Genomic DNA, 17,540 nt, shown 5'->3' with positions numbered 1-17,540 from the left:
AATATTTTGATAATTATGATGTTATATTTCTTTTGTTTGTGAATGACATGTTAATTGTAATATCATATATAAACAGATTATAAACTTGAAGGAGCAATTATCATGGGAGTTAGAAATTAAGGATTTAGATCTAATAAAGAAAATCCTTGGAATGAGAATCAACCCAGACAGGAGTGCAACTAAATTGAAGTTAACTTAGACATAATATATTGAGAAAGTTCTACAAAGATTCAACATGAGTAGGGCAAAATTGATTTGCACCCCTTAGCTAGTTAGTTTAGGCTATCTAAGAAACAATCGCCAAAGTCTGCAAAGTAAGCACAAAGAAAATAATCTCATATGCTTCAACTGTTGGAAGTTTGGTATATTATGATATGTACAATACCAGATATTATATATACAATGGGTGTGGTTAGTTTGTACATGAAATATCAAGAGAAACATCATTGGGAGGCGATCAGGTAGAATCTCATATACTTGACAGGTACATTTAACAAAATACTTTGCTTTAAAAATGCAGAGTTGATTTATAGGCTTATATAAATTCAGATCTAATATGAGATGTTGATGGTAGAGGTACAACATGTTATATATTCATTTTGGGGAACACAACAGTGAGTTGGATTTTCAAGTTACAAAAGGTTGTTGCACTATCACCTACAGAAGCTAAGTATCTTAGTATCGCTAAGGCTTCCAAGCAATCATGGAGCTTTTACATACATAGCACCCAAAACTTTCATATTTACCTATCTCACACCTAAACTTTCATAATTACAACTACTATATAAAAAGTGGCACTTATCATCACTTTTCAATAGTCAAATCCATCTTTTCATCCATAGGTAAAGTGCTATGTGTGTAAAAATGGACGTTTAGGTTGTAAAATGTAAAAATGGACGTTTAGGTGTGAGATAGGTAAATCCATAAGAATTGGGTGCTATGTAATTATTTTTTCCTAAAATCATTTGGCCACAAAACTTTATTGCAAAACTGACCAAGAAGCAAGGAAATAAAAAACTTATAGTCACAGAATGAATGTTATTCATTTAGTAAAGAATGTCACATTTTATGACAGAACAAAGCACATTCAATAGATGTATCACTTCATTCATTCACTCTTAAAACATGGTCAATTATCCTTGGAGAAGATACACACAACTCAGAATCCTACAGACATATTGACTAAGGTTATAACTGTTGAAAAATTGAAGTTATACTTGGCTTCAGTTGGAGTTCAAGAAAGTTGAGACCAAGGATAAGCAAAACTACTCTTCATAACTTGAAGGTGTTGCACATTTGGAGGAGTGGAATTGCTTGCAATCATTTTACAAGTGAGAGATAGTTAGGATGTGGAGTCTGATAGTGGTGTTCAATTAGTTACTCAAAACTCTCAATTTCGTCAACAAGACGTTCATTGGGTTCAGGGGCGTTGTCCCCAAAATTTTTTTCCTAAACCTAGCATGCCGACGTCAGAAGGAGCTTCACTGCTACCGACACAGGTCCAAGAACCCGAGCATTCACAATGCAGCGCCTGGTGAAGCGCCGCCGCACCCTATCAATGGCGCCCAACCGCCAGTGACTGAATTAAGCGATTCAAGGCTTTTTGTTACAGTTTCATTGAGAGATATTGTGCCCGTTGAGTTCTGAAATGTGCAGAAAGGCCTGAGTGCGATGTAATTTGCACAATTCTCCTTATTTTTCATAGTGAATTTCTTGATGCAGTGTAGCTCCATTTTATTTTTCGTTCTCAGGTTTTTTTTTACATTAAATCTTGGTGTTATTTGTATTTTATGTGCTTTTGGTTATGTACGCTTTTGTTCAATGTTTCCTTGGGATCCATCAAATCAATTTACATAAAATCTCTCATAGAAAAAAACTTTGTTCAAACTTGAACACGATTTGTGCATTTATAGTAGTGTTCAAGCTCGATTCATCTATGGTTGTGGCTATTTGGGCATCATCTATGGTTGTGGCTATTTGGGCATCGTTTGAGCTCTTGGTTGTTAGCTAACCAAATAAATCTTAAGCCTCTTAACAAGTAACACTTTTGAGTAATTTGTTAGTCAACTAAACCAATCCTATTAAGCTTATTAATGGGTTGTCTTATGTGCTTAAACATAAGATGTTAATTGAATGATATAATAAATAAATAAGCATTTTAATAATGAAAAAACTTGTGCATGTGAACAAAAACAATCTAATAAATAAAGGAACATAATTCAAACAAAATCACATATTTAAAAAAAAACTATAAAGTCTTAGATTCATATATTATCAAGTCTTAATCAAATTTCTTAATAAGCTTATTAATTTTAAACACCAACTAATTCAAGCTTGTTTATTATCAACTATATATTCAAAAAATTATTCAAATATATCTGATAAGTTAATAAACAATCATGAAAGAACTCTAATCGAGTCAGGTCATGAATAACAAAATGATTATGGAAAAAAAAATTAAAACTAACAAACCTTATTTTTGCATTTTCACTAATCCGTTGATTTGTCTCATTAAGTTGATAAATTATTATTAATAAGTGTATGTACTTCCATAAAATCATCAAGCCTTAGGACACCTCTTATACATGAGTTAGCACATCATCAATTATTAGCAAATATTTGCAAACCATATGGATTATCATTAAGTATTTAGCATCTCTCATTTAATTTAATTTGAAACAACAATAGCTATATATTTTAGGAGTTGTTCTTTAATGGGTTTCGAATTTTGGAGATACAATATAAGCTATATTGTGTGTTCTATTATATTAGGTGATTCACCAAAAATCCAATGATTATAAACCTAAAAGAGATTAGAGACCAAAAGAAAAAAAAAAATCTCATTGCAATAATATCATTCTCCCTAATCATATCAAGCAAGAGCTTGAGTTGAATGTCAAAGGATAAAAATGTGCTTCAATGTACTATGACCTAAAAATCATCATACTAGTATCGTACAAAACATTTAAATTTTGTAATTTTTAATTTCTTCTTTTTTATTTCTCAGGCTTTAAGAAGTGCCCTTATTCCTAATTAAGGTGTAGGATCTCTTACCCTATCATGCAATAAATGAAATATTAATGGCTTTTCCATAAACTTGTGGGTGAAAGAGTGATTTGCTTGGTGAAATACAAAGCGTGTGTAGACATGAATGTAGGTCATGTTGGGTCAAATCAAACAAAAGATGATTGTGTAATTTTTCTTAGTTATCTATTTTGGAAAAAAATAATAACCAATTCACCCCTGTCCGGGCTGTGTTATAACCTTCAACTAGTATTGAAACATTAACTTTTTAATTGATGTTTCATATAAGATTAGATCTAAATGCATATCTGATAAGCATTTCCTGGTTGTGTGGTGTATAAAGGACAATCTTCTTTTACACCTCTACTCTTAAAAATGTATCTTTTCATTATTGAAAAATTATGCAATCTAGCATTTACAATCTATTGATATGTGAATATGGAGTCTCATTTTTGAATGGCTATCAATCCATCTTGATACCATTAAAGAGAAGATTACTCCTAGCCTATTTCAAAATGGACTCCACCGTTAAGTTAGAACTCGAACAACTAAATATTAAGGTTGTAATCTGATTATATTGTGCATCAAAACCTGATAATTATACGAAGATTTGTGCCTTTAAGATTTGAAAAATATTTGGACCATATTTATTGTCAAATATGATGGCACAAATGAGGTAGAATAATATAGAATTAACACTCCCAAGTAGAAGCGTGAATTATTTAGAAGGATGAATTCATTTGAGTTTATCTCATACATGCTCAACCGCTTCACAAATAACATACAATCTCTATGCAAAGAGTACACAAATCATGTATTGCTAAACAAGATTCTAAACTAACAATTAAAGGAGTGGACCCCAAAAGTATCTAAAATCACTACAACAATAACAATTGAGTCCTATTGCCACTACGTGGGGTCGGCTACATGAATCCTTTTTATCCATTGCGTCCTATTTAGTGTCATATTTTCATTTAGTTCTAATAGATTGATTAAGTCATTTTTTATACAATAAGCCCAAGTCTTCCTAGGACTATCTCTCCCTTTTTTAACATAAGTCGAAAATCACTAAAGCAAGAAAATATAATGAAATATGTACCTCATAATTGCCAACTAAAGTTTATGCCCCTACTTGTAGGTGCGGAAAAGTATTAATATTAAGTTTTAGGTTATTTTAAATTTTAATATATAAATTATCGAATCAAACCTATTTATTCAAATCTAATACTATTTACTTAAAAAGCTAAAAGCAAACCAGGAACTTTGTGCTTGGTGTTAATTATTGTATTTGGTGTTAATTAAAGTATAGTTCATCTAGTCACAAGAAAAATTACTGACATAAGCTTTGCTTTAGAAAAGTAGGCATGCAACGAATGCACATTTTATTTTTGTTTTTTGGTTTTTTTTAAAATCGAATAAGATTAATTTGATTAAACTCGAGCTCATTTTGAGTTGTCCTCGAATCGACTCTTATTGAGTTAACCTGAATTGACTAGAATGCAACTTAATTTCAAGTCTAGATTGAGTTGACCTAGACTCATTTATTTTGTCTTTGAGTCCAATCATACTTGTTCTAAAAAAATAAACACTAACCAAAATGATACAAGGTTATGCAAGTAGTTACCTTTCCACAAGGACAATCATTACTTTCACCAATGTTAGACCTATCTCAACTATAAGGGAAGCCTTTAAATTATTCTCCATTCATTTTTATTGAATGTTTTGTAATATTAATGAGAAATATACATACATGCAACACAATTCTTATGTGTTTGCACATCTAACATCTAAAGTTTTATATTTACAATTATAACAACTTGGTATTGTAAACCCATGCATGAAAAGGCATATTTCACTTTTAGGAAGTTAATAACAGTGGTATTTTTTAAGTGATGTTAAACATTTGAGTAGTATGCATGTAAATATCAAAGCTTAGGTGTTAGATATTTAAATATATAAGAATTGTGTGGTATGTATGTAAATGCCCCTAATTGAATTCTAGCTTATGCCCAAGTACAAGTGCAAAATCATTGTTCTAGAAAGATAATAATGAATAAAATGCCAAAAAATAATGCAAAAATAAAATTGAAGTTTTAAATAGCACAAAATATGAATATGCAGTTATGATGAGCACATATGGAAAATATAAAAAAAGTGTTATTCCAGCATGCATTTAATAAATGCTCTTTTCCCAATCAACCTAATATTATGAAGCTTTATAAGGCTAGTGAACATATACAAAGGTGATCAGTCCAAAGAACAAGATATTACAGAGGACATCTTTCACCAGTGAGAACAAACCATGCAAGGGAGCATGGTAAGTCAATAAAATTTGTTTTTTAAAAAAATGTAATTCAATACAGCAAATATTTGTTATTACTAATTTGTTATATGATGCACGAGTCGACATAGCTTATTCCGAATTTTCCGAGCTTTAGAAATTTCAATGATAAAGGAACTGAATAACAAGCATGTAGAATCATATCCCATCAAATTCAAACCAAAATTTTTGCAAATTAATGACAATCTACTCCTAACATCTCCGTTCGCAATTCGTACCTGGAGTGCTTGTTCTCGCGATAAGATGACATAAAGATGAAAGTGCTGATTGCATTGTTCTGGTAATTGTAGACTTTCTCCTTTCCCTTGATTTAAATTGTTGTCAAATTCAACCCTCATTATTCCCATTACTTTTGGGTCATCAGCTGTGGAAGAATCAAAGACAAACAAAAAGTTTCCAAATGCCAAATCAGGCTCTCTAAACAAATCTGCAAGTATTTCACTACAGAATCTCAAACTCTTTGGCAAAGGCTTTTTGGGGTCATTTTTCACAGAGTTTCTGCTCTGCCATGTATGAAGAATTTTTGAAGCTTCTCTTAAACCGCTCAAGAAAGCGCCGTGCATTGTTGCCGGATAATGCCGATTTGTCGCTTCCCCAGCAAAAAAGAGGCTCCCTCCGACACTTTCGGCGAGAATGTCATAGTCTCGACCAGATGAGTGAACTCTAATGTGAGAGTAAGATCCATGAGAAAAAGGATCACCGCCCCATTTTGTGCAAATTGTTTGTATAGGATCAGGCACCTCAATACCTTTTGGCCTATATATACCTGCATTTCCATTCATTATCTTCCAGGATTGAAAAGTACACTCAGACGAAATTTAGCAATTAAGAGGAAGAGATATTTATGAAGTAAGAGAAGAAATCACGGAAAATGTTTAAGTAATGTACATGGGCGGAACCAGGTTACGTCCGGAGTGGGCAATTGTTTATCTTGAAATTTGAGCCGTATCAGTAAAAATTTAAACATTGGGTGATTTTGCCCGCTCTAAAAAATAAAGCTGGTTTTGCCCCTATTAATGTTTCAGAGCTTTAGCAATGAAAGAATGGAGAAAACGTTAGGAGTGAATCGTTACACTGACACGTCAAGCAAGAACAAACGAAATTAAAAAAATCCCACTAGATGCTGAGAATTACATTAAAGCTTCGTAGCCATGTTGTAAATAAAAATAATAACTAAAATAACTTTTAATTATTTAACATATATAATTTTGCTCAAAGCCTTAAGAAATGCATGAAGTGCAAAGACACATACCGAACAACTAGCTTAACAATGAATGAGTATAGTCAACTTACCTTAGTGGTTGAGTGCTTTGTCTCCAAACAAAAGGTTCTGAGTTTGAGGCTTAACATATACGGGAGAGTTTATGAGTTTTAAGGAATAAAAAGCTTAAAAATTAATGAACAAAAACATCATAGTTTGTATCAATTAACTGAATTGGAATAAAGAATCAAGCATGTGATTCCAATTAAAATGGTCATTTGCATACATACCACCCAATTCTGATATACTTACATATCTAACACCTAAACTTTACCTGTTTACATTTATGCCACCAAATCTTTCATATCAGATAAAAAAATACCACCATGTTAACTTTTAAAAAGTGAAATGCACAATTTCATGAATCGGTAAGGTGGCATGTATTTAAAAATTAAAGTTTAGGAGTTAGATATGTAATTACATAAGAATTGAGTGGAAAGTAAGTAAATCTTCCTTAAACATGTTGGTATTTAACACATGACCAGCACAAGCATAAGGGACTCATAGAACTGCATATGCTTCCAAAAATTAAGCATTACAACACTGAGACTTAATGATTAAAATAAGAGGAAATACAAAATTAAAAAAAAAAAAAATTGATTGGTGATTTTGATTATAATCCAACAAGATGGAAAGGCAGGGTACTAGTTACTGAAGCACGAACACTTCAGTGCCTATGCAAGCCAAGAAGAGGCTTTCAGGATAGCACACATAAGACAGACAAACTTCACTTAGAAACACAAATGCCTAGATGCCAAAAGCCATAGGCGCATGACTTCTTAATCAGGACAATCTACATAGTTGCTCCAGGTTCATGCTTTATTTTTTTGTTTCATTTTTTTCAGGCCACAGCCGCATCCATTTGGCTATTGATTTTTTGTTGAATTTTAGAAATTTTTGTAATAAAAACTGTTTTTGAAAATCAGATTTATTAAAATGTGATTGCTTTAAAAAAATGTCATCCAATTTTTCAATATATATATATATATATATATATATATCTCACGACTGACGGAAGAGATGAAAAATTGGATGACATTACTCACAGCTCCTTAACAATGAATGAGTATGCACAATTTATATAGAAACACAAATGCCTAGATTCCAAAAATTTAGTTTCCATACATCAGCTTTATAGCGGCCTTTCTAAGAAACTACAGCAACCCAAATAAACATTAAATATTTAATATGCTAAAATCTTATCAAGTAGAGGTAATGGAAAAAAAATCCAGGAAAGCATCTTGACACCGTTCTTATTTTGGGTTATGTTTGGAGAGCTTTCTCACTGTTTTACTTTTTAAACCATTATTACATATCTGTTGGCTATTATTTCATTGTTGTTTTTAAAATATTTTTATAGAGGGAAACTATTTTTTAGAATTAGATATGTTAAAATATGATGGTTGTAAGAAAATTGCAGTCTATTTTTTCCAAAATAAAAGAATATTTATAACAATTATAACAACTTTAAAAAAGTTATTTTTTCTCAGAACTTTAAAAATGAATATTTTCTCCACAATAATTTTGTAACTGTCTAAAGTTGTGGTTCCCCCAAACGGACCCTTCCACCATAGTTTAAACCCTTAAACAATGATAAATTAGTTTCATCTCATGAAACTAACCCTGGACTAGGAGATCGTAATTTGGATCAATATTATGCTTGGACTACGGTGTCAAGGTTAAATAAATGGATTTAAGACTTGGATGAGTCGGCAGATAAAACTCAATTTTTTTTTCCTTCACATGAAGGAAAATGGGCATTACTCTGTCATTCAATAAATGCAAAGGTCATGAGCAATATGTATAGAATTCAAGCCCAACCTACTACTGCGACAATAAAGCTACCTTATGTGAAAAGGGAAAAGAAAATTACATAATTCTGGCAATGTATTTTTAATCCAATCATTCTGAGCAATAAAAATTTGTTGCCTACAAAAAAAAAACTGCATGTATTTTTACATACAACTAAAAAATTTATTCCCTTGTGCGAAATGATGCTGGACAGCAAATCTTATCATTAGAGACTTAAATTCAATATACAACACCGATAGATAAATCCTTCAATTTAATATTTTATGATTGAACTAACTTTGAATGTGTTGCGAGTGGAGACTAATTGTTGCAACCCAACGCCTAGGAGCAGGCGTCCCAGCGCCAGAATACTGCACTAGGATACGGGCGTCATCCAGCAGTTTATGGTGAGGGAATCCAGTGCATAGGAGGGGCGCAACTGCGCCCAGATCGCTCCTTGCACCCGAGTGCCAGGAAACCAGCGCTCGGGGATGGCTCCTCGACAACAACAATGATTTTTGGCTGCAGTTCAGAATTTAAGTCTGCAGTGTAGAATTCGTAGAAGAACTCTGCAATATGCGAATGGCCTAGTACACGAGTGGATCTAGCGATTTCTCTTGTGCCAAAGAGAAGGAAGGAGCGTCCTTGATTTCCAAATAAAGGAATTGAATTTTTGTTGTGGTTCTAGAGAGCAGAGATGCTTGAGTGTGGTGTAATATGTACATTTCTCTTCTTTTTCATAACCGATTTCTTGGTGTGGCATGACTCTATGACTCTTTTCCTATTTTCTGATTTTTCCACGTTAAATCTTGGAGTTATTTGTGTTATTTTCTAGTTTTTTCACGTTAAATCTTGGAGTTATTTGTGTTTTTTATGTTTTCTTGTTTCTATGATTCTTTTCTATGTTTTCATTGAATCTCTTGAATTTGTTTCTGCGGTTTTGTCCTCATTGTGCTCCAACAAGTGGTATCAGAGCGGGGTTTTCTAAAGATCTTTGGTTCACATGGAAGCAATGGTCGCCAAAATGAGATACAAGGTGGAGAAATTCAATGATTCAAACTTTGTTTTCTAAAAAATATAAATTGAAAATTTATTATATCAAACGAAACAATATATGTCACTCGAAGGAATCGGCAAAAAGCCTGAATCGATGACTCTGAAATAATGGGAAGTTCTCGATCCAACAACACTAGGTTTAATCCGTCTTTCACTTTCTTCATTTGTTGTTGTCAATTGTGAATAGGCAAACTAAGGGTAGATATCATGGTTGCGCTAACAAGGATGCATGAGAAGCCCTCGACTTTAAATAATTTTTTTCTAATGAAGAAAATGGTATATATGTAAATTTTATTTAAATACATTGTTCAATATGAAGATGGTGGATGGTAATTCAGTGGCTAAGCACTTGAATAACTTCAAAGTTGTGATTAATCAGTTGTGTTTTGTTGGCATCAAATTCGATGACAAGGTCAGGACATTGTTACTCATATCTTCATTGTCAGACCGTTGGGATTGACTAGTCACTGTGGTGAGTAACTTTTTAGGTAATATGATGTTAAACTTTGATGAAATTATAGGGTTGGTACTAAATGAAAAAGCCCGTAAAAAGGCGAATGGTGAAACTTCAATATCTGATATGAAAATTAAAAACAAAAGAAGAAATTTGGATATAAACACAATCAAGGAAAGATTCAAATCCAATGTCCAGGTCAGGGATAGAGAAAGATAGAGGTGAACGTTGGAACGGGGGTAGAAATGCCACTTCAAGAAAAATTGCCAAGCTCCAAAAGTTGGTGGTGGTGGTCCGAATAGAATATTTTCTACTAATATCTAAATATATGAAATTAAAGGTAAGTTTCTTATTTTGTTCCTAAATAATACTAAATCATGAATAGTAGATTCAGGTGCCTCTTTTCATGCTTGCTCCAACAAAGAGGTTTTCAAAATTTACACTCAAAGTAATCTAGAGAATGTGTATTTGAGAAATAATAAGACATTTAGTATTGTAAAAAATGATCATGTTGATATCAGGTTGTCAAATGGATCAATATGAAAGCTCAATGAAGTTGGACATGTTCCATATTTGGAAAAAAAATTTGATTTATGTGAGCCAACTTGCAAGTTCATAGTATGTGACTATTTCATGGCTGATTCATGGAAGATGATCAGAGGGGCTATGATGATTGCTTGAGGCAATATTGAAGGCACCCTTTACTTGATCAAACAGATGTTTGAATCCATTGGTGTTGTAGGAACAAAAGGTGGTGTAGGTCCATGACACCATAGGATTTGTCATATGAGTGATAAATGTATAAAGTCTCTCATTTATAAGAACAAACTTCATGGCTTAGTCTATAAAGTAAAATTTTTGTAAAGATTGTATTTATGAGTTATGACAAGCAAAACAATATTAATTTCTCTGAAAGTGGATGGGTCTAAGATGAAATCCAAAAAGCTGGAGTTAGTGCATACTAAAATATATGACCCTACTTTAGTTCAATCTATTGGAGGTTCTCAATATTTTATTACTTTCATTGATAATCACAAAATGAAGGTATGTTTACGCTTCTTAAAATATAAATCTGATGTATTTGATGTGTTTAAGAAGTGGAAAACTATAGTTGAGAATGAGACAAACTTGAGTTAGAGGTTCAAGAGTTATTGTACTTCAAGGAAAATCAGACATGACTTCAATATTCCAAGGACATCACAGCAAAATGATGTGGATGAGCGCATTAGTAGAACTATTATAGAACTCATCTAAAGTATGAGGTTGCATACATGCTTACCAAAATAGTTTTAGGCAGAAACAACGAACAATGTTGTTTATATGATCAATCGTAGTCTGTTAGTACCTTTGAATTTAGGCTTGCATGAACAAGCCTGAAGTGTTAAAGAGATAAATCCATCTCACTTAAAAGTATTTGGCATCATATGTTCATGTTGATGCATGATATAGGAGTACGCTTGAATCAAATCTGTCAAACACACTGATACCGGAACTAGTAGAAAAACAACAAAAATACACAAAATAACTTTTATTAATGGAAAAACATGGTACAGCACAACATAATAGGAACTAACAACAGAAAACATAAAAGACATGAACATACACCTCTAAGGTGTATTCTAGGAGCGGTGGAAGTCGGCTAAGTGGTTTGGGATGGTTGGCCAGGGTGGTGGCAGCAAGGGGGTATTGATGGCAGCGAAAAAGAGGTGTCAAATGGCAAGGAAAGCGAGTATCGGAAGGCTGGACAGCAGGTTTGACGACAGTAGGTTGCAGGTCTGGACAGCAGGCATGAAGAGTTTGGACAGCACGTTGGGTGGTTGGAAAGTGAGCTGGAGGCGGTTGGGAAAGGTTTGTAGTGACCAGCGGCTAAGGGGAGTGGAAGAGACAGGTTTGGAAAGTTAAAAGGGGAAGTTAGAAGGGGAAGATAAATCACCATCTTAGCGTAGCATACAGCCGGAGCACCACCACTTCCTCAGATACAACTCTACGAAAGAGAAAAGACTCTACACAGGAATTTCGAAATCAACACACAACAAAACTGAACCCTCGTCTCTAAAAACAACAAATAAATACTCTTACATGAAGAAGAAAGAAAAAAGGTTAAGAAAGAAACTCCCACACAAAAGGAAGGGGTGGCGATGCTAGAAATTTTAGAAATCAGCCAAAAAATACCTCTAAACGAAGGAGGAAAAAAGGAAGGAGGAGAGGGCAAGCAACACTATCGCCCTTTCCCAAAGCCACTCGATCAGAGAGATAAAACAGAAAACCCGCTCGGCTCTACTAGAGTTTTGGATCGGCCTCCTTGAAATGGTTTCTAAGCCAGCCAGTTCAGCGGACAAGCTTGTCTCTCCTTCTCGTGTGGGAGATGTCGCACCCGCGTCATTCACATTCATTGGTTATAATTCAGATGAATTTGAGTACAAATTCTGAGACTATAAAAATCAAAAAATCATTAGGAGCAAGGATGTTACTTTCAATAAAATGGATATGTACATGGACATGAACAAAACTCAAAACTATCTATCAATTACTTCTGAAGAGTCTTCCAAATATGTTGAAATAGAATGTAATGGTGATCAGGAAGATAAAGAAAGTAAATGTGTTCAATCTGATGAAGTATAGAAAGTTCCTCAAACAATTGTTATTGAAACATAAGGCCCAGCAAAATTACACTATTGATATATAGGCATTCACATTTTTTGTACTATTTATTGTTGGCTAATGGTAGTTAACTAGAGTGCTATGAAATGTCACTCAAGTTGAAGGCTCAAAAAAGTGAGAGTTTGTCATGGATGATGAGATGCAATCACTGAGGTCAAATCAGACATGTGATTTAACAGAATTATTATATGGCAAAAAAGCAGTGCACAACAAGTGAATTTATAAGCTAAAAGAAGAGTCAGATTGTAGCAAACCCTGCAAAGCAAGGTGTGAAAGAGTTTCATCAAAAGGAGTAGACTACTTATTTATTTTCTTTTGTAGTGAAAATGCAACAATTAGAGTTGTGTTGAGCTTGGTAGCAGAGGAAGATCTACATTTGGAGCAATTGGATGTAAAAACAATCTTTTTATATGATAATTTGGAAGAAATGTATATGGTGCGGCTACAGAGATATGAAATTCCAAGAAAAAAAAGATCATATCTGCAAATTGAAGAAGAGCGTTTATAATTTAAAGTAGACTCAAAGATAATGGTGCAGGAGATTTGACATGTTTATGTCAGACAATTGATATAAAAGTGTCAAGCAGATCACTATTGTTTCATCAAATATTTTGATAATTATTATATCGTGATTCTTTTGTATGTAGATGTCATGTTAATTACGGGAACAAATATAGAGAAGATAAGGGACTTGAAAGTGAATTATCAAGGGAGTTTGAAAAAAATAATTTAAGTCCAACCAGAAAAATCCTTAGTATGAGAGTCACAAGGACATAAGTAAAATTACTTAAATTTTCTCAGGCTGATATGTTAATAAGGTTCTACGTATGTTTAACATGAGTGAGGCAAAACCAATTTACACCTACTTATAAAGTCACTTTAAGCGATTTAAAGAAAAATTGTCTATGTCTGAAATAGAGCAAGCATAGATGAGAAGAACTCCATATGCTTTAGCAGTTAGAATTTTGATGTATGCAATGATATGTACAAAAATCAAATTTTACACATGCAGTGAGAGTGATCAACATGTATATGAATAATCGAGAGAAACATCAATGAAAGACGGTGAAGTGGATTCTCAGACATTTGAGAGGAACAATCAACAATACAATTTATTTTGGAAGTGTAGGAATCAATCAATAGGGATATATAAATTCAGATCTAACAGGTGATAATGATGGTAGAATAAGTACAACATGTTATATCTTCATTTTAGGGAATAAAACAGTCATTTGAGTTTTTAAGCTGCAAAAAATTGTTATACTATCAACTATAAAAGTTGAGTAGATTGTTATCACTAAGGCTAGCAATGATATGATTTGACTGTAGGGTTTTATAACAGAATCGAGCAATGAGCAAGCAAATTAAAAGCATTACAGTAACAATATGAATGTTATTTATCTAACAAAGAATGTCGTATTTCATGTCAGGATGAAGCACGTTCAGCTAAGATATCCTTTAATTCGTTCAATCCTAAAAGATGATCAATTATATTTGGAGAAGATATACTCAACTCAAAACTCTACAAACATGTTAACTAAGACTGTAAAATCTAAAAAATTGAAGCTATGTTTGGCATCAATTGGAGTTCAAGAAGGTTAAGATGTGTGGAGACTAATTAGGAATAGGGCGCCTCAACGCCTATAAATCATATATGTGACACATTATAATGGAGAATAGGAATTGATTGCAATCAATCTTTTATGTGACACATTATTATGTGTAGAGACTGATTAGGGCGCCTCAACGCCTATAAATCCTAAAAGCTGACCAATTAGTTTTGAAAAAGATGTACAACTCAGATTCCTGCAAACATGTTGACTAAGACTGTAACATCTGAAAAATTAGACCTGTGTTTGGCTTCAGTTGGAGTTTAGGAAGATTGAGATGAGGGACGAGTTATATTATAATATATGACTATGATGATGGTTTAGGTTTGGAGGAGAAGAATTGATTACAATCAGTCTCAAAGTGGGAGATTGCTATGTGTGAAGATTGATTTGGGCACCTCAGCGCCTAGAAATTCGAGCACCAGAAACCCTGCTCTCAAACACGGGCGCCTACGCACCCATCAAAAAGTTTTTGGGGAGGGAATCAAGCTCCCAAAAGAAGCGCAGTTGCGCCCGAATCGCTCCTACACCCAAGCCCTAGGAAACCCAGCAGTCAATGATAACACCTCGATGCTAGCAATGATTTTGGTTGCAGTTCGAGATTTAAGTCTTAGACGGGAATTCAGAGAACTTTGTGGTGTGTGAACAAGCAAGTACACAATTAGATTTCATGATTTTCTTGTGTCAAATAGAAGGAAGGAATGTTCTTCATTTCCAAGGAAGGAAGTATATACATTTTGTGTTCCAGAAAGTAGAGAGGCTTGAGTTTGGCGTAATTTGTACATTTCTCCTCATTTTCATAGTGGATTTCTTGATATGATGTGGCTCTGTGATTTTTTCATGTTCTCGAGTTTTTTCGTGTTAAATCTTGGTGTTCTTTGTGTTTTCTGCATTTTCATGTTTGTGTGTTTTTGTTCTAAGTTTTACTTTGGATCTCTTGAATTAGTTTCTTCATTTTGACTTTCACTTTGCTCCAATAGGATCAACTCACTCAGCAAAAAAAAAATGAATGACTTTACACCATTAGATGTTTACAAGAATTAAATGAAAGCAAACGGACACTAAGAATCACAATTAGTAGTACAAAAGTACCTCTAAGAACACCAATAACATTATGAAGCAAAGCAACCGGATCAGAGTTTTCAAAATTCAACGCAGCCTTCCCTGCCACCAATGCAGTAAGTAGAGCACCTCCTGAGACAGTATGGTAACCGTAAAAAAGAAAGAATTCACCACGCTTTTCTCTATCTTTGTTCAAACAACCAAATGTATCGAGTTCCTCCCCCCAAAAAACATATGGAAACAGCATTGCAACTTTGTTAAGCAGCCCAAAACCCAATCTCTTTATGGCACCGAGCTTTGGAGATGGCAGTTCAGGATCAAACTTGATACTATCGTTCTTAAGGACACCAAGCGGCACGGTGCAAAGCACCATATCTGCACGAAACACCTGGCCTCCAGCAACCATCACCTCTACACGAGAATCTCCATGCTCGATCCTTGTAACCGTCTTCCTATAAAGGATCGGTACGTCCTCACAGAGTGCATTGATCAATCTCCAATTTCCGCCAGCAAGGAAGCAGTGATCGCCATCCATCTCGAAGGGATCGTCTTGATCCCAGTAAGCTAGAGATAGATCTGAAAGGCATCCAGCGTTGGCATACTCCAAATTTGCAAGATGCCAATCAAGCAGTTCTCTCTCATCTTCACTCTTTGCAACACTATAAAGTTTCTGAAGCTTCTCAATGGCAGAACCAAGTGAAATTCCTTCACCGGATTCTCCGAGTGCTTTCCTCGCCTCTGCAGCCTTCTCAAGTAGCTTATTAAACACAGAATTCACCTCCACATCCAATTTGTCATCGACAGCTCTACCATTTGGCCAATACAAAGGGCATCTATCTCTAATCTTGTGAAGCGGAATTCCCAACTGCCTCGCCAAGACCCCAAGTGGATTCGCGTGGATTCCAGTAATCACGCTACCGCCCAGATCAACAACAGCTAAATTCCCAATCTTCCCGATTTTCGAACTATAAACTCTTCCGCCCGGACGATCCCTGCCCTCGAGAACTAACACCTTGAAGCCAAAATTAAGCAGCTGCCGCGCTGCAGCAAGGCCAGCGAGTCCAGCGCCGACGATGAGAACGGATCCGCACTCATGTTCATCTGGGAAATTGGAGCGCATGGCATGCGAAACGCCAAAATTGATATAACCATGCTCGGATAGAAAATCATACGCGGCGGAGATGATGTGAACGTAGTCGCTGTGAACAGTCTCACGAATCTGGGACTTGAAGAGCCAAGAGCGGACGTTGGAGCGCCAGCGAGCGAGGATGTGGTTGCGAACGACGATGTAGTCGTTCAGCTCGTCGGGGGAGGAGAGGACGCCGGTAGAAACTTCGGATTCGAGGAGAGCGTCGATGGGGAACCCTAGAGAGAGGGCGATCATGGCCTCCGTCTTAGTCTCCTTTTGCCGCGCTTTGAGGGTCCGGTTGCGTTTCCGGGAGGTGTCCAGGTGTTCATGGAAGAAATCGTCTAGGGCGGACTCATCGTAGGTGCGGGGTTTCAAGGCAGAAGTTCGCCGGGAGCGGCGTCGCTCCGCCAATTGCGGCGGGGTATCCATCGGTAGGGCTTCGAAAAGCGATTGGGGAGGGAACGGGAGTGTGATCACCGCCCAGCTGAAAGGAAGTGAGCGGTAAGCGGTGAGATTGTCAGGACCCGTTGCGCCGCGAAGCAGGATCGTCAAGGGACCCAATGCGGGCTTTTTTTAAAAATAATATAGTGTTATATACGCTTTTCATTTATAAATAATATTCAAAAAAAATATTATGTAATATTCTCCCACTTAATTCATCTAATATTATTTAATTTAATAATTTATTTATATATAAGTAATTTGCTTGTGAGTCAAACACTTGTTTACTTTGGTCAAATCATAAATTTACCACTAAGAAAAAATTATTAGAGATCATGGAGGTTATAATTTCAGATTTAGCATAATACATAATGAAGCATGATGCATCAATATATCAAAAATAACATTCAAATTTTACATTATTGATCCCAACATGATTGAATAAAATGACATTCATCTTTCACAAAATAACAAAGAAGCTATCAATTAAACAAAAATAATTTAACATACCCCATAAATCCTACGAATTTACATATCTAGCATCTAAACTTCAATTTTTACATTTATACCAATGTCTAACTTAATAAAGTGCTTTTCATTTCTTACATATTAATGATATATTTTAACTATAAAAATTGAAATTTAAATGTTAGACATGTAAACAGATGAGAAATGTATAATGGCACGCATTTAGAAACCCCAAACTAAGG

At 34.7% G+C, this 17,540-nt stretch overlaps 1 protein-coding gene across 1 annotated transcript; it reads right to left on the bottom strand.

Moving 5' to 3' along the window:
• Positions 1–5,233: 5,233 nt before the first annotated feature.
• Positions 5,234–16,936, bottom strand: LOC110039551 (lysine-specific histone demethylase 1 homolog 2). Its single transcript, XM_020744658.1, has 2 exons — positions 15,291–16,936; positions 5,234–6,131 (listed from the first exon to the last, which is right to left on the bottom strand). Exons 1-2 carry the CDS (start codon positions 16,816–16,818, stop codon positions 5,404–5,406), a joined length of 2,256 nt encoding a protein of 751 aa, XP_020600317.1. The 5' UTR covers positions 16,819–16,936; the 3' UTR covers positions 5,234–5,403.
• Positions 16,937–17,540: the final 604 nt, after the last annotated feature.

Source organism: Phalaenopsis equestris, unplaced genomic scaffold (genome assembly GCF_001263595.1).
Source record: "Phalaenopsis equestris unplaced genomic scaffold, ASM126359v1 Scaffold000002, whole genome shotgun sequence".
Classification (NCBI taxonomy): Eukaryota; Viridiplantae; Streptophyta; class Magnoliopsida; order Asparagales; family Orchidaceae; genus Phalaenopsis; species Phalaenopsis equestris.
The sequence above is the reverse complement of the archived record's forward strand: the minus strand, read 5'-3'. Positions and strand labels throughout refer to the sequence as shown.

Coding starts and splice junctions, on each gene's coding strand:
- LOC110039551 (XM_020744658.1), bottom strand. CDS start 16,818: ATGGATACCCCGCCGCAATTGGCGGAGCGACGCCGCTCCCGGCGAACT. Junction 6,132..15,290: donor TGTTATTGGTGTTCTTAGAG/GTACTTTTGTAC, acceptor ATGGAAATGCAG/GTATATATAGGCCAAAAGGT.